Source organism: Anthonomus grandis, chromosome 13, assembly GCF_022605725.1.
Source record: "Anthonomus grandis grandis chromosome 13, icAntGran1.3, whole genome shotgun sequence".
NCBI classification, from domain to species: Eukaryota; Metazoa; Arthropoda; class Insecta; order Coleoptera; family Curculionidae; genus Anthonomus; species Anthonomus grandis.
The window spans coordinates 27,180,188-27,198,835 of NC_065558.1; the positions used below are offsets into that span (position 1 = coordinate 27,180,188).

At 30.6% G+C, this 18,648-nt stretch overlaps 1 protein-coding gene across 1 annotated transcript; it reads right to left on the minus strand.

The window, feature by feature from the left end:
- Positions 1-2,498: 2,498 nt before the first annotated feature.
- LOC126744207 (putative nuclease HARBI1) lies at positions 2,499-7,345 on the minus strand. Its single transcript, XM_050451565.1, has 4 exons — positions 7,152-7,345; positions 6,928-7,079; positions 3,080-3,385; positions 2,499-3,020 (listed from the first exon to the last, which is right to left on the minus strand). Exons 1-4 carry the CDS (start codon positions 7,264-7,266, stop codon positions 2,499-2,501), a joined length of 1,095 nt encoding a protein of 364 aa, XP_050307522.1. The 5' UTR covers positions 7,267-7,345.
- Between the last annotated feature and the right edge of the window lie 11,303 nt (positions 7,346-18,648).

Below are 18,648 nucleotides of genomic sequence, written 5' to 3' on the forward strand. Positions count from 1 at the left end.
ATTATTTTTTATATTAATATGATATGAACAATTTCGCAGTAAAATGCGAAATGTACATGAAAAATCCCATTAAACACACAACCACAATAAGACACAACCCTTCTAAACGTCAACAGTCTGTCATTTTTTTTTATTATTTGAGGTTAAGTTGTTTTGTTATTATTTTTGTTTGCTTTTGGCTGTTGGGGGTGAAATAGAACTAAAGAATAAAGCTTCAATAATTATTATAAGATTATGACCTCCAACTCCGGCTTAAAACGAAAACATATAAATATTTCTGATTCCGAATCCGAAGATAAAAATAGTGAACGAAACTTAAAACAAGTGAAGTTTGGAAATAAAAATAGACGAGCAAATAGCCCCCAAAGCTATCGAAGGGATTGGGAATTAGATAAGTCGTTTCAGGGTTGGTTAAAATTACAAATACAAATATTACAATATACAAATTTGTATACGTATTTGTGTTAATGTTTATCTATTTTTAATTTAGATTTTGAGTGAAATGTTTTGTTCATTTTTCAATAAATTACTATCTTTGTTAAAAAAGTATTTTATTTCTACTAGAAATCGTTCTTTTAATTAAAAGAAATTATCAGAGTAGGAAATTTGATTAAATTCATAATTCATTATCAACAAAATGAAACACATTTTATAAGTTTGGCGACGGCGCGACTGTGACCTGACGTCATACATAGGAAAAGGTTGTGTACTGACAGAATTGTATGATTGTACCATAATTTTGTACAAAATTCCATAATTTTGGCCAGAATGTACCATAATTCTCACCCAATCATCTGGCAACACTGTTCACCAATGTCTTTGTGTGAATCAACGCAAGCCCAACTTGCAGCTCGCAGTAATAATCCTAGCTGCCGCGCTGCCAGTGTTACTACGTCATAGACGCGCGAATATATGTTTAGTTTGACATTTTCTTTAAAAAATCATCAAAGACGGAGAAAAATAAATAAGCAAATATTTATTGTTTTATGTTACATCCTTTAAATTAAAAATGCGGAAGAATCTGCAGTTAAAAAGGTAGGGCGGTAGATCGAGGTGGAAAACTGTAGATCCACCGTAAATACGGTAGACCTGGCAGCACTGTTTGGATTTTGTGGTGCCTGCTGCTGGGTGCTGGCGAAGCCACTGTAATAAGTTTGTTCTAACCAAGAATCTCAAACCGATTTCAAACAATTTACAAATCGTCCTCAATGCGCATATCCGTAAAATCAACGTTTCTCTGATCAATTTCAAACAAGGTTGGAACACCTGACAATTTGCTCGCTGTTTGCAGCACGCCTGATATTAGAGTTATTAGAGTGACATTTGACACAAAACAAAACAGCATAACCTTCAATTCAACCTCAGCGTGTCATATTTGTTTTGTTTCTGGTTTTTGCTTTAAATTATTTTATGTTTTGCTTTGACTATTTAAAATGAACCGAGAAGGTAAGTTAACGCACCTGTGTTATATTTTTTAAAGTACGGTAAATGAATGATTATAAGAATAGGGGTATTTAGTACAAAAATAAATAGGTCCCATTTTTTTAGGTCTGGAAGAGTTCCTCATTTTTTCTCCGGAGTCAGGTAATTCGACAATAGTCACGAGTACGCCTAAGCATCTAAATACATTCCCAGTGCCGCAGCATGTGCTACAAGAACGTCAAGTTGAATTTGTGGCTAGTTGGACGACTAACCAAAAAGTCTTATTAGACATTTACAAAGAAAATCATAGCAAGGTAGGAAGTTTTCAAATGAAAAACTTTAAAAAGCTGTGGGAAGTAATGGCTGTTAAAATCAGTGAGATACTAAATACAAATTACACGGCTAACCATGTTGAAAACCGTTGGAGGGTGGTCGAAAGGGCCTACAAAAAGTATGTCGACAACCAGAATAAGACCGGAAGGGCCAAAAAATATTTCGAGTACCAAGAAGAGATGGAAAACATATTTAAAGGGAAGAAGAATGTCCAGCCTGAGGTTTTGTTGTCTTCGGACATTGTGGAACATTTACCGGAAGCACCACAAGATGAAGTACCATTTATTTCATTAAATGCAACCCCCAGTCAGACCTCGGGGAAAACTTTCCTCTTAAAAAGAAGGAAGTTAACGAACAGGAACTCAACCATTGAGCAAATTAGGAAAGATCGAAAAGAGTATAATGATGGGAGGCTACAAATTGAAAGAGAGAAGTTGGAGCTGCAGAAACAAAAAATAGCTCTATTGAAAGAAAAAAATGAACTTTTAAAACAAAGAAACGAACTTTTGAAGAACAAGGCATGTTCTTCTTGTTGTAGCGAGTTTTTATGACTGATTTTTAAGGAAATTTGTATTGTTTATTAAATAATAAATAATATTATGTTTAATTAAGTTTTATTTTCTCCATGAAAATTATATTTCTTTTGTTTAGTTCCTAAGTATGTTAAAATTAAATAAAATTATTATATATGTATGTATCTATGTAACAAATATATTTTAAAATTAATACAAATTATATTTTCATCATGTTCGTAAATTGTTTGCTACCCTATCTCTAATAGTCCGAGCTTCTATATTGTCAGCAACTTCATTGTCATTTTCTTCATTAACTGGAATATTATCATTATCCATTTCTGCAGGATCATTATCCAAATTAATATAGTCATCAATTGCAATATTATGAAGTACACAAGCTGCTCGGATAAAATGACAAATAAATCTAATTTTTCTTAATTTTATGTGATACATCTGTTTAAATTTCTGTTTCAGTATGCCAAAACAATGTTCTATGACATAGCGGTTTTTGGACAATTTTAAATTATAATTTTGTTGCTGTCTAGTAAGGTTGCCCCTGTCTTTATAAGGAGTTAACAAATTGGCATGTAAAGGATACCCACTATCTCCTAACAGAAAATATCGTCCACACTTATCTTCCAAGCTGTTTTTTAATGGAGAGTTTCTAAACACTCGGCTGTCATGCACGGAACCAGGGTACCCAATAAAAATGTCTAGTATTTTTCTTCTGTGATCACAAACTGCCTGCATCTGTAATGATATAATTACAAGATCAGATAGTACTACACCAAGAAATCATGTAAACTTACCTGAATAGAATAGTAACCTTTACGATTTAAGTATGAATCTGGGTCATTTTCAGGTTTATCTAATTTGATATGTGTTCCATCAATAGCTCCGATAACATTTGGAAAACCATTGATTCGAAAATGTTCTTCGCTGATTCTTTTTTCATGCTCATTTGGCCACTGTATTATTTGTGGAGAAAGATTGCTCAAAAACATGGTAACTCGATGAAGAATTATATTTATGAAGCTTATTGTAACATCAAATCTATCAGCAACATCTCGAAAGCTGCTAGTCTGATGCCCCATATACCATAAATATATTAGAACCTAAAATTTAAAATGAAAGAGTTAAATATTATTATTATTATTAGTAAATGTTTATGTATACACTCCCCCACAATAAATTCCGGACAACTAAAATTTTACCATAAGACACAATACAAACATGACCTATTTTAAATACCCATAACTTTGGTAATTAAGATATCAATTTGATTAAAAAAAGAAAATGTCGAGCTATAGCCTCATTATAAGTTTGATACTCTGCTTTTATCAGTATATTCTACAGGGTATTTCAAAGTTTTAGAGCAAATCAATCCATAAGAATTACAAACTTTTAGCCACCCTGTAGGATATATTGATAACCGTAAAGTACCACACTTATGATGAATTTATAACCTGATATTTTCTTAACAATTTTCTTTTTTAATTGAACCGATATATTAATTATCACTGAAGTTATGTGTATTTAAAATAGGTCATGTTTCTATTGGGGTTTCTGCGAAAATTTCAGTTGTCCGTAAGGTTGTGTAGTGAAGGGAATTGTACATGAGTTTGTACAATTGTGTAACACGACGGAGCAAGGGCAAATTTTCTGTTTTTGTTTTATAATCTGACTGATATAAGATCTCTGTCAACATGTCGAGTACTTGTGATATTTGTTCAGTCAAAATTACCAGCACACGAAAAGCAATTAAATGCCTAGAAAGGAGCTGTCCTAATGTATGTCACCAGGATTGCCTAAAGGGACATTTGGATGATTGGAAATGTAAATCATGTTCTTACTGCCCATCACAAAAGGATCTTTTTGAAGAGATGCAGAAAATTTCCAAGTCTTTGGTGGAAATGAAAACTGAAATGGGAAAATCGATTAAGTTTTGTCAAGGCTCAATTGAAGAAAATAATAGCTTAATAAAAAAACAAGACAAAAAAATTTCAAAATGTTTGGATAAAATAGAAACTCTTCAGAATAAATGTATCCAGCTGGAAAAAGAAAATATTGCCCTCAAATCGCTCCTTAATGATGAAGAACAACATTTAAGATCTAACAGTGTCGAGATAGTTGGCGTCCCTGAACTAAGGGATGAAAATGTAATCTCTACAGTCGTTAAGATTGCCAGAGCCTTAAACGTCAATATTGGGGAGGATCACATAGATCACTGCTATCGTATAGGGGAGGTCCAGAAAGAAAAACATGAACCTTGTTCCATGTATGTGAAGTTCATTTCAAAGATTAAAAAGGAACAGTTTCTTGGTGCTAAAAAAGTGAGACGGGATCTTTGTGTGGGCAATATATGTGAGGGTGTGCAGGGGGTTCACGCGAAAAAACCCGTGTACATCAACGAATCTCTAACAAAGTCTAATCGTGCGTTGTTTAAGAAGTGTCGTGACTATAAAAGGAAAGAAAACATAAAATACTTGTGGGTGAGGGATGGAAAAATTTGTATGCGAAAAAATGACACTTCGAAGAAGTTTGTAATCTATACAGAAAATTCATTGATTGATGTTAACTGAAAATGAAGGTAAATATTTTAGAAACAAAAATAGCTAGCGACCCTAGCAACTTCTGGAGGTACACAAGTTCTACAAAGTCAGGTACTTGTTCATCCAATACACCAATGTTATACAGAGACCAGGAAATAATCAAGAACAGGGATATCGCTGACGCTTTTGCCTCGCATTTTTCTAGTATTGTTCAGTCAGATCCCTCTGGCTACACCCTGGATTTTACTCCGGCGGTTCCTCTGACAAATGCGACTTTGTTTGTAAAGGGTATTATTGTGGAAGATATTAGGGTCGCTGTAAAATAATTAAAACCTAAAAACTCGATCGGGCCAGATAAGATACCACCCTATATCTTTAAAGCATGTATTGATCCTCTTATTGAGCCCTTATTAATAATATTTAACCTAATATTGAAAGAAAATGTATCCAGATTTATGGAAAACCTCAAAAATAGCTCTATATTTAAAAGTGGTGACAAGGCTGATATTTCAAATTATAGACCTGTAGCATTAATTTGTTGTCCAAGCAAAATTTTTGAATCAATATTATATAACAAAATTTATAATCATATAATCGGTGTTGTCACTGAAAAACAGCACGGTTTTATAAATAAGAGGTCAACAGCCACAAATTTAACCACATTTTTGGAGAAGCTGAATGGCGTGGTTGACTCTAACGGACAGGTAGATGTTATATATACCGATTTTTCTAAAGCGTTCGATAGAGTCAACCACGACATTTTGTTAAGAAAGCTAGATTGGTTTGGCTTATCGCACGATCTTCTGCAGTTGCTTGCTTCATTCTTGCAATCAAGGATACAGTATGTAGTATGTATGAGGGTGTACATCTCGAAGTTTTGTCGCTTTGTCAGGAGTGCCTCAGGGGTCTAACCTGGGGCCATTGCTTTTTTTATGTCTTATCAACGATCTACCATTGTGCTTAAAATATTGTGATGGTGAAATGTTTGCCGATGATTTTAAATTTTATAGAGCAATTAATAGTATTAAGGACTGCGAACTCCTTCAGCATGACCTGAATAGAGTAATACTTTGGGCAAAACAAAACAGATTATCTTTTAATGTTGAAAAGTGTATTTCAGTAAATTTTACTAGAAAAAAAGTGCCAATTAATTACAATTATAAAATGGGTACTAATGTCTTAAAATGTAAAACAGAAATAAAAGACTTGGGAGTAGTTTTCGACAATAAGTTGCATTTCGATGCTCATATTAACACGGTTGTTAATAAGGCATTTAAGATTTTGGGTTTTATAATTCGTAATGCCTGTAACTTTACTAACTTAAAGACCATTACCACTCTCTATAATGTCTATGTTCGCAGCATATTGGAATATGCCTCGATTGTTTGGTGTCCATTCTATTCGGTTTACGAACAAATGTTGGAAAAAGTTCAAAAAAGGTTTTTGCGGTATTTGTACTATAAAAAACATGGTGTGTATCTGATGGATATATCTTATGAAAATCTTTTGACAGAATTTAATTTAAAAAAACTTACTTCCAGAAGAACTGTGGCCTGCTTACGCATAAGATCCTTCATAATAATATAGATTGTTCATTTCTTCTCGATAAATTGCTTTTAACGGTAAACATTCATAACAATAGAGATTTAGGAACTTTTTATATAAAAAAAACAAATACCAATTTAGGTAAAAAGTCGCCAATTTTTCGAATGTCCAGTGCCGCCAACCTACTATTTCATATTGACATATTTTACGAACCATTTGGGAAATTTAAAAAAAATATATCTGATGTAGAATACTTTTAAGTTTTTTTTCTTTTTAGTTTTTTTTTATTTTGAGTTACCTAATGTGTTATCTGGGGGGCAAAGAATCTATTTTTTTTTAATTTTGTAATATGTAGTGCTTACTGTGCTTATTAGTCATTAAGGACCAATTGTAATCATTTAATGGACTTTGTGTCTGTAGATTGCATAAATAAATAAATAAATAAATAAATTTATTTTTGGGGAGTGTATTTTACTTAAGGAATAAAATTACTCATTAAATACCTAATATCAGTTATAGAGGAATATAATTTAAAAAAATGTGTTATAATTATAACCCACCTGATGTAAAGCAGCTATATTTCCATACTGTCCGATCTGGCTATTAAAATATGGGCTTGTTTCAAATCTATTACTTATGTGAGTTGCAGTTTCTCTCCTTAGCCTGAAATGTTCAAAGAACACTTCTGCAGGATACTGTGGTACTATTTCCTCTAAAATTATTAATGCATATACAAATTAATTTTCAGTTCTATGGTTATGCTTAAAAAATAAGAATGTCTTACCCAAATAATTTTGATTTTTTATTCTCGGTTCGTCTAGCAACAATTCTAAATCCTCGTCATCACTACTGTCCATTGACGATAAATCGCTCACCTCACTAAACTCTTCTTCACTCATATTCAGTTTATTTATTTAAAAATCAGAGTAGAACAATAAATCCAAAACACAAATTTTATTTTGATGCAATAAAATTTAATGTTTTATTTGTAGGTTATAAACCCATTATAAAACGAGAGGCTAAATCCCAAGTTGATTCCATGTTCTGATCGGTTCTTTCTATTCGTCATTCATTGGCCGTTTTTCAGGTTAGGCATCCGCAGTATTTTTTAAATGGGCAAATGGGTAATCTAGCGTAGTATTTTAGCTAATGAAGTGCAATGTGTATAAATTAATAGACGAGAAAATAATATTTTCAGAGAAGTAGTCTATAGACTCAAAGTGACTTAATGTGTTAGAAAATTTGTAAAAAATTTGTAAACTTTGACTTTGTGTCCTTTTTACACATTTTCCAAAATAATATTTAATTTGTTTTTTTTTTATTAGCTCCGCTTTATATTAACATATGTTGACCATCTTTGATCCTTTTATTATACAGGGTATCCCAGAAACAGACCGACCAACTTTATTGGGCGATTCTTATATAAAAAAAGAGCCCATGAATATTTATAAGCTCAATAATAATAATTATAAAAATATAGACGTCCTTTCCTTTTTAGTTTATCATTATTCAAATGTATCTAGTATAAATTTACGAGAATAAATTTTTGACACTGATGATGATTAAAATATAATTATTACTATACAACCCGCCTTTATTTAAGCCAACCCATCCTGACAAAAGTATTAACACCCCTTTGGTATCTGCTATGTTTATCTGGCATTAGATATTCTAAGACCAAAAGTACAATTTTCATACAATTTCTAAGTTCAAAATAGAAAAATTTTTTGGCATTCCAATACCTAATAAATTTCTTATCATTTTTATATCATAATTTGTTACACAATTTATTTGCTATTCTACCTACTATACTGTACGTACTACTGTAATAATGTGATATATTTAACATAAGCCAAACTGAAACATGATCGTATATTATTAGGTATAGGTACTTATTAAAAGGCTATTATTAAATGACAAAGTCAAAAACAAATAAAAAGAACACCATTATTTTGAATACCTATTTATTTCTTTCTTTCACACAGTAAATAAATTAATTATTACATATGATGACGACATAAACGAAAGCAAATACCTATAATAACTTATATGTATAATGTTTATAACAAATAATTATGATCTATTAAAGAAGTACTTGAAACAAATAACTGTTTAAAATTACTTTTTAAATCCGCATTAATATCTACTGTTTCAGAAGCGGTTGGCTTCTTGCACATGCTCTTATTAACTTTTCTTTTTTTTTGAGTTGAAAAGAATCTGTTTTGTTTTTTAATTTTTTTAGTGGCTGGTTCGTTATTACAATCGACTGGAACAAATGGTTCAAATGAAGTAGTAGGCAAATCAAGTAATTTATCGACTGTATCCAAATGACTTTGAATTTGCAGTATTAGTTCATCATCTAAAGTATTTGTATCAGTATTTTGCAACTTGGTAAACGTGCTTAATACTCGCGTAGCAAATTGATCTCTTATTAATGCATCGAATTTATTATTAAGATTTTTTCTGGACGAGCTGCTGCAGGAGGTACTTCCTTCGAATCTATTTTCTGATTGTGGCATATTTTTACTTTTCTTATATGACAATGCTACAAAATGAATGTGTTTGCAAATGGAATTCCTAATGCAAAAATCATTACATGTGCAGGAATAAGTATGGTAGCAAATTTGACAGTTATTGCAAATCAAATCACAACGCTTTCAGTCTGAAGTTTTTGTACACAATATATTGCTCCTGTGCCTTCATTGGTAGATGCATCCCCAATTAAACATATCGATTCATTATCCTTATCAAAATCAATATTAAAGTTGCTCGAAAGAGCAGCTCTATGTCTTAGCAAAATATTTTTAGTATGAATAGTGTGCTTTCCTTTAATATTTTTTATAACCCTATCCACAGACTTATCTCTAACATATTTTAATAGCACATGCAGGCTTTTATCTAACCTTTTTACCTTTTTTCCATCTAGGTAAAAATACTTGATGGTTTTATGCATGGACTCCAATCGCATATTTGTATTTATTCCACAATGTGCCCTAAAAAAATATGCCCACTTTTCATAATTGTTAAAATAATTATTCTGAAAATAAATCCCAAATTGATGAGTCTCAACATCTAGAATCAATTCTGATACTGAACTAGAAAGGCATTCAGGAAACATATCTGCACTAGTATTTTGCTGCAAACATTTTATAACTTTATACACTTCTGAACATTTGTCTTTATTACTTATTTTTGATAAGTTATGTTGCCACGCACGGTCAATGTGCCACGAACAAAATAAATGTTGATTCGGAGGCTCCATTTTACTACACCACGCATTGTAAAAAGTTAAAACTATGTCAGTCATAAATACTTTTGCAGATACTAACCCTACATTTGATTTAACTACATCAAAAAAAAGTTCATAAATGAAAGTGTCCTTCCTATTACTAAACATAAAACATACTGGCACTCCTTCTCCAAATTCATCTACCACCATAATAGTTGTAAGCTCAAAATCATAATTGTTTAAGCCATGAGTCCCATCTAGTGCTATTATATTATTCCCAAATTTGTTTAACATGTTTTTTTGAAAATCTGTCATTACAATTAAACAAAAGTCTACACTACCCAACTTATACAAATCACTATCATCCAACACACCCTGTTGTTTATAGTACAAAATACAATTTTCTTATTTTTTACATTGTTTTACCCATAAATCGACTGACACTGCATCATTCTCTTGTTTAACACTTCTGAGATATTTATATGATAAGCTTTTTTGACATTTTGAATATCCTTCCGTGTAATTTAATCTTCACGACTTAGATTTTCCTCATCAATTTTATCTCTATATGAATCCAAAATACTAAAAAATAAATATTTATAAAATTATATTATTTTTATTAAAATCTGCCATATCCATGTGCCATGTACTTACCGTGATGGTGATACCCCCAATGTAAGTTTTGAGGCTACAACTGTTCTATCCAACTGTGGAAGTCTGATATGTTGTAGATCAAGTTCATGGCCATAATGAGTTTTAATCCAGTTTACTGATACATTTTCTTTTCCAGTAACTTTAATCATACTTATACAATAACGGTTGAACTTGCATGACCTTTGGCTTTTTGGGAGTCTTTTATTCAAGCTTTTGGTTTGTACCTTTCCTGAGATCAAAAACAAATTTCTTAATAAAAAATAAACATGTTTTTTTAATACAAGTTGCACCCCAGCAGGTAAAAGGGATATGTCATTATTATGAATACAGAATACCTACACCCCCTCAAAAACAATACATATCCCAGCCATTGTAGTTTTCAAAATTTCTTCAGATATTTAAAAAAAAGATGGCAATTCTTTACTTACCAGATCTATTACATAATTAGATTGGTTGGAGAATACTTTGTTGCACACGAAACACATTAATCCCATTGTAATATGCAATGCAATAATCCAAAACTTGAAAAAATAAATTATTAATATTGTGTAGTTAATGTTAATATCTCAACAGCAAAACATGAAGTGAACATCTCAACTCCACAAACCAATACTACCGGACCGGATAAATACTAATAACACTATAACTATACACTATTTTACATATACATATACACTACTTTACTTTTACTAATAAAAAAATGTGGAATTGTGGTTATGTTAATAAAACATAATATAACATAACCACAATTCCACATCAAACGACGACGACGATCAAAAGACGAGGACCAATCAAAACACGGAATTAACTTGGGATTTAGCCTCTTGTATTATAAACAGCTGTATTAGAAAATATTAATGCGCCTGCGCCAAATTAATAGCAAGCGAATAATCCTCAAACCGTCCTGATAGTTTTCAAACAGTTTGTAAACTTAGTTAGAACAGAAAACTGTTTGTTTGCGAATCGTCATAGACTTTGGTTGGAACGAATTTAACTTAATGCGCAGAATCCTGATTGTAAGAAACTGTTTCTGATTGTGGTTGGAACGAACCTATAGAAATAGAATTATACGGGGGGGTTTTAAGGTTGAGGGCATAAATAAGGAAAATATTATTTATAATTATAGTAATCGTATTATACAGGGTGTTTTAAGGTTTAAGGACATTTACAAGAAGGATAATATTTATAATAATAGTAATAGCAGCATAAAAGTTAGGAAAAAGTATAAATATCTGGAAAAAATAACAGTAATAATAATTTTATTTTAGTTGGGGTTGCTAAATTGGTAATAAATTTATATTAATAGTTTACCAATATAGAAAAAAAGACATTGATGCGGTTCCAAAAAAAGGTGTATTTTTTGTATTTTTTTACCATGTTACTGATATCACGGCTTTTATAGTTTCTATTTAATGAGTTGATAATTTTTTTTTAATTTTATTATAATTACCTTTTAAAATAAAAATACAAAAAAAAAACAAGAAACAAACCCGTTTTTCTTATCCTAATACATTGCTTCTTATGGAACCTGATGTTTCTCTTTAGATTGTGGCACTCGTATGAATCGTGGAAAAATTTGTCATAAAGCTTTTTTACTAGTTTTTGAATGGTCTTTAACCAGAAATAAGAAATTTTGAATTCGGAGCATAATTTGAAAAAATGGTCATTTTGACCCCGGATTTTGTTCGAAAATCGAAAAATGCAAAGAAATAGGTTTTCTGTTCATTTTAGAGTCAAATTGGTAATAACCTTTATTAAAGGTATTTTGAAGTAGTACAGGATTGAAAAATAAAAAATTGAAATTTTGCCATAGGGCTCTTGATAATTCGATATTTATGTTTTCGATTTGATTCGATATACTAGTTTTTTCCAATTTTCTCCGATTCTATAATAGCTAGAACCTATTCGTTTTGATAGACGGATATCTCTTAATACTCTTAATACCAAGAACTTTTATTTCATACAAAAAGTTGTCAGAGTATTAGTTTAATTATAAAAAAATAAAAACCATTTTTTCGAAATTTTTCGTGGGTTACTTTCGATCCTTTTCGATTTTCGACCAAAAAAAATTTTTTTTTCTTGTTTTTTTTACTGGAAATTGTTAGTTTAGGGCTTACTTCCAAATTTGCCAATAATCATTTTTGGAAAAAAAATGCTACTACGGAAAAAAACATGATTTCTTTTTTTTTCTACATTTTTACTAATATCTCGGCTTCTATAGCTTCGATTCAATTCGTTAATAGTTTCTTTTATTACCGATTCTTTTCCTGTTAATTCTTTTTATATTTTATTACAATTGCTTTTCAAAATAAAAATGGAAAATAAAAAAATCGACATAAAAACCCGGTTGTCTTATCCCAATACCCTAATAAATGGGACCCTCTTTTTCCTTTATCTTGTGGCACGTATAAATCGTGGAAAATCTACTTATTAAACTTTTCTACTAAGTTTTGAATGGCCTTTAAGGTAAAAAAAGAAATTTTGAATTTGGAGCATAATTTGAAAACGTAAATGAAATTACTTTGAATACAGCGATTATCTGCATACTTTGGTGAATACGCCATAACTTTCACCAAAACGACAGTGAATTAAGGTTTACTTTACTTACACATGAGACCTAAACTTTTTTGCTCTTAGTTTAACCTGGCTTCTTAGGGCAGAGCCTATTCTCTTCACCAAAAATGTAGGAAATAGAGAAAATAATATTGTCATTTGCCAATAACGACCTTTATTCTCCTTAATGTTTTAAGGTTCTAATGCTACATAACATACAATCATAATTTTTAATAAAGATATTACCTGTGTGTCTATGATATATGTTATGCTTTAATACATGTTGTCCTTATCTTAATAAAATTTTTTATATAAGTACATATAACTTCTGCCTATTTTATGTGAACTATACAATTGTTATTTAAATAATGTATAAAACTAATTAACTTAATAATGTTACAAAGATATTTATTACATGTATACAACTGAACTTTGTCATGACTATTTTTTATGTGCTTATATGAAAAACTTAATTTTAACTTCTGCACTTTCTTTTTTACATCCTCCAACTTTTTGTAGCAAAATGAATTTCAGGCTCTGCTGTTGGTGCAAAATTGAAATCATGTCCCTTACTGGAATTTGACACCGGCTCACCTTCTACCAAATCGTTGACAGTTTCTCTATTTGAAGTACCATGCTTCAAAGATGTGGACGAACTTGTACTGGGTATAGATAAGTTTGTACTAAGCAATTCTGTATTAACTTTGGAAAAAATCAAGCTCCGAAATAAATAAAGATAAATTGGAAGTATAGACCTACCTGAGTTTTTGATAAAGTCTTCAGTTTCTCCTCGCTTAACCTCTTTGCATGTGGAAAAATAGTGGGCCCATTCATTCAATTTTTGTCAACAAAATGACAATTACATTCCAATGCATGGACTTTCAGGTTTTTTATCCATTTGCCTACAAGGAACAAAATTTATAGAATACCTCACTTAGATATAAAAAAAAATTAGAGATTTAGTAAAAATACCTTAGTATTCCTTAGCAGAGATATTCATTTCTCTCTTTCCAGGGGCTCCTTTGGAAATTTAAAGAAATGACAGGTCCGTTTTTCGCTATGATGCTTTCAATCTGGTGCAAAACACATAACCTTTGTCGATGTACTCCACTAAAATCACAAAAACAAAATCAAATATAACAATCAAAACATTACGACATAACCTTAAAATGTATATATTTTCATATATTTCAGGATTATTCACTAAAAATTGGTAATTATGAAACTGAATCTTAAAAAAAACTTTTGTATGTGTACAATTCTGATACTTACATTTTATTTTCATATAGAAAAGTAAGAAAGATGTGTAGACTTAAAAATATCTTTCTACATTTGTTTAGATTTTGGGAACTTGCGTTGCCGGTGACGTTTATGTGCTTGTGGGCCGGAAGGTGATATTGAAATGACAAGTAAAAGTGGTCTTCTTCTTTTTTTCTTCGATTTTTATGGCTTAAGCGATAAGGCGATAGCAACCAACGCGAGAGTTTTGTGGTTGATCAAGACTGGTTTCTTTAAGAAAAAAACAACTTTAATATACAGGACGACTTTTTAATGTACAAAGGTTGATACAAGAAAGAAAAGTGTTTACAAAATTAGTTTAAGGTATATTTATAAGTTTAAAAAGGCGTTGGCTACATAAGCATAAAAGTTACTAGCTAAGGTCCGGTTAACATGCTTGGTAAGGGCACCGTCTATAGATTACAACAAGTCAGACCACTCGAGCAGCCCTGAAATCGATTGCCCCACCCCCCGTTCCTCACGTCGCCATGCATCGGCTGGGTAGAACCCAGGTTTAGTTTTCGCATGTACGTTAATTTGTGTGCATCCGGTTTGGTCCCATCCCATCGAGAGAGTTTTTGCTTGTAGCGTTTTAGACAATAATTTGGTTACATACTACTTGTATAAATATAATTACCCAATAATAAAATAGTATGTATTTCATCCCTATTTGTTAAATATTTTGTTCTGTATTTTGTGTTTTACATAAAAGCATTACAATCTTAAAAAATAGTTTATTATTTATTTTCTCCCCCTAATGTTACTGGAATAGTTTTAGCCGATTTTACAACCTATTATCCCAAACCAACACACCCCACTTTTTTTTGTCGGCCACCAATGTCGGCATTTAAGACCCGGTAAATTTTGATATTTTAACATATTTTATATATATTTACTATATCCACAAATGAATACAAAGTATATAATTTACAAAACTACTTATTTAGCGCTTATTATGATAATTGTTTGTTATTCGTTTGCGCTTTTGTATTTTTAAAACGACTTAAATTAAAATAACCCATACCGTATTAAAATTATTTTATATTTTTTAGTGCGTTTAAATGTGTTTTTTAATTGTTTATTTATTATAACTTTAGATTTATTTTTTGAATATTCATCTCTAAAATTTCAACAAATATTAAGTAAAAACTTGTATTTTTTGATCACTCCTAAAAATGTAGCAAATTTAAACAATTCAACAAGTAAAATTTTTTTCAAATTCACTTTTTATATATTATATTTGACTTAAAAGGCAGCCATTTTGAATCCGCCATATTAAACGCTTCCAATTTATTTAAAAGTTCAAATTCATTGAACTGATCAAAACTTAGATACACTCTAGATACACCAATTTTAGAAAAGGGAAACTCAAAAACATTTTAAAAACTGTCCTTGTTATCGAAAGCCAAGCATCTACAAAATTTGAAAACAATCTGACAAGTAGAAGTTATAGTTTAAATAGAATTCTTAGATTTGTTATATACATACATACAAACATTGCTACATAAAGGCAAAGAAGTAAAGCTAATATAAAAATGTGTAAAAACGTTAATAATTAAGAAACACTGTCATATAAACACATTCTATTCCAGTCTTATAAAATACTTCTTATGAATACTCCTCGTATAAAAATAATCAGCGCGCCTCAGAATTTGCTTTCATCGATATTTACGATAAACCCTGGTAAACGCTCGTACGCAGCAAACAGCGGGATTCAAGGTCAATTTTGCTTTAACACGGGCGGTATAGGTGCGGTATAGTAAGTGGTCTGACTTGTTGTAATCTATAGACGGTGGTAAGGGCTACTGGTCACGTAACTCCTCCCCTCTGAGTTGGAGAACTATGGGGTAGTCAGAGTTCTCCTGGAAAATCGGTTAGTTTAATGTTCTGGACTTTTTCTTCCGGGGTTGTCTTCAAGAATTTTCTCTTCATCCAGCATGTTTTATACAATACATAAAATGCTAAAATTATTATAATAATATAAAGTAATATAGTATAAAAACTAACACCATTTATTCGTACAGCTGGAATTTCTGAAAATTCATTAAGTTTTTGCTTTTGTATTTTAAGGGTATTTAAAACTGTTTTTATTTCATTACTATTTATATTTTCTAGTTTTAAATCTTGAAAGTTTATTTCAGAGTCAGCATTTTCAGAAATATTAAAACTTAAATTAGGTAATTCTATGTTTTTAAAACTAGGTTTTGCATATTTAAAGCGATGTAAAATAGTATTTTTAATATTGATTTCACAATCACTGTTTAGTTCGATTAGATAGGTGCCATTTAAAGGTATATTGTCTTTATTTCCGTCACAATTCTGGATACCAACAACTGCACTTGGCACTACTACAATGTATTTATTTAGTTCAATTCTGCGAATGTCTAGGTATATCTTGAATCTTCATGGGAATCTGGCTGCAACTGGAGGTGTTTTTATCATACTGTAACAGCTTTACTTCGCATGGAGCTAGGTTGTCATTTTTTGTTGTATGGAGGTCCAGGCATAAGTATTCTTGGTTGTAGACCTCTTTGCAAGCGTCATTAATAAGTACGTAATTTTGCTCATTTAAAAGAAGGTATTTGGAACTCGGAATAATTGTTTTAAAGGTATTTGATAGAGGAGTAGGAAGGGAATATAAGTGGTAATAATTGTACTTATTCTCTTCGACAATTGGAATTTCTAAAATAAACGTAACTTGATTTTCTTTTGTGTAGCTTTTGATTTCTATAATTTTTTCGTAAATTAAAATATTCTCTACAATGCTCGGAAAAGGGAATTTTTTATTGACTAGATGTTGTTCTACACTTCTAATTTCATTTAGTAATGTTTTTGGATCAATAATTGCATTGTGAAAGGTATTTATTTTAGAGAAGGTTATTCCTACTTCAATTCTTTTTAGAATATCATAAATTATTTGAAGAGAAGATATTAATTGAGATATAATGGTTTGAGAATGTAGAAAATGTTAAGTTATTAGGTTTTCATTATGAGTTTCTAAAATAAAACGTTGTAATTCTTTTATTTGATCACCTAATATTAATTGATTTCGTTCAATGGCTTGATTAAAACGTTCAGCGTCATTTTGATCTAAATTGCCTGTTATTATAATTGATCCAAGACCATCTATTAATCCTCTTTTTGACTTTCTATTAAAATGTGGATTTATTTGAAAAATTTGAGATTGTATTTTATTTATAAGAATTTCTACAATGTGGTAAGTGTTATAAAATTCTGTTCCTAAGTTATGTTCGTGAGTATTATTCGTAATTACTTCTTTTATGAGTGTGTAATGACTTAAATTGTTTAGTTATGTTATTAATGTCGTATATTTGTATAAAAGTCCATGAGTCTATTTTGTTTTGAGCATTACCCAATTTTAAAGGATTTCTATACCAGGATTGGAATTTAGATTGTGGATGATTGGTGTTTTTATTCCTGCTGCGATGCTCCAGAGGGTTGATCTGTAACAACAGGGGTCTTTTTAAGTTCTTTTATATGAATTGTTTCATTTTTATTATTAGTAGATATTTCAACACAATTTTTATCTAAAATAGTGAGTAATTTTATAGGGACCTAAAAATTTGTTGTCTTTTTTATTTCTACCTTTAGGATTCTTTTTAAATACTGTTTGTCCTAATTTAAAAATTTCGTTATTATTACCGTATATATTATGTTTAGCTATTATATTTTCTTTTCCGGAATGCAGTTTTTTTTAAACTTCGTTATAAACGTGGGACATTATATTTTTATGGGTTTCTGTGTAATCACTATAAAAAGTATGGGGCAAAAATATTTCATTAGGGTTTCTTGATAGGGAATGACCAAAAGTTAATTCAAATGGAGTATAATTGCTGGCACTATGAATGGAACTATTATATCCTATTATAGCATAGTCCATTATATTTTTTTGTTCATTAGGAAAAAGTTCTAGTAATATTCTTAAGTGTTCGATAATCGTAGAGTGAAATCTTTCTACAATACCGTTAGACTCATGATGATTTGGTGTCGTGAAGTGCATATTTATTTTGTGTAATTTTAATAATTCATTATTAAATTCAGTTCCATTGTCGGATATTATTTGTTGTGGAACGCCAAAGCATGTAAAATACTTTATTAAAGCATCAGCAATATGAATGGCTGATTTTCCATCTATACATAAAGCTTGGGCAAATTTCGTAAATGCATCTATAGTTAGATAATTTTTATTATTAAAAGTAAATGTGTCTATATGTACAATTTCAATGGTCGCGCAGCTGTTTGCGTCAACATTTGGTACGTACGGTGTTTTTCGGGCGTATTTTGAGCGTTGACATATTTCACAAGAATTAATATATGTACTTACAGATGTTTTCATATTTTTCCAATAATAGTTTCTCTTAAGATATTCAAGGGTTTCGTTAATGCCGCGATGGTTAGTTTTACCTTCATGATGGTTTTTAATTAACATGATTTGTTCCTCTAAGTTTTTAATGGTATTAACACGTTTTGTACATCTAATTATCTTAGGACCTTTTTCAGAAAAATATTTAAGATAAACGTTACAAAACTCTATGTATAATTGGTC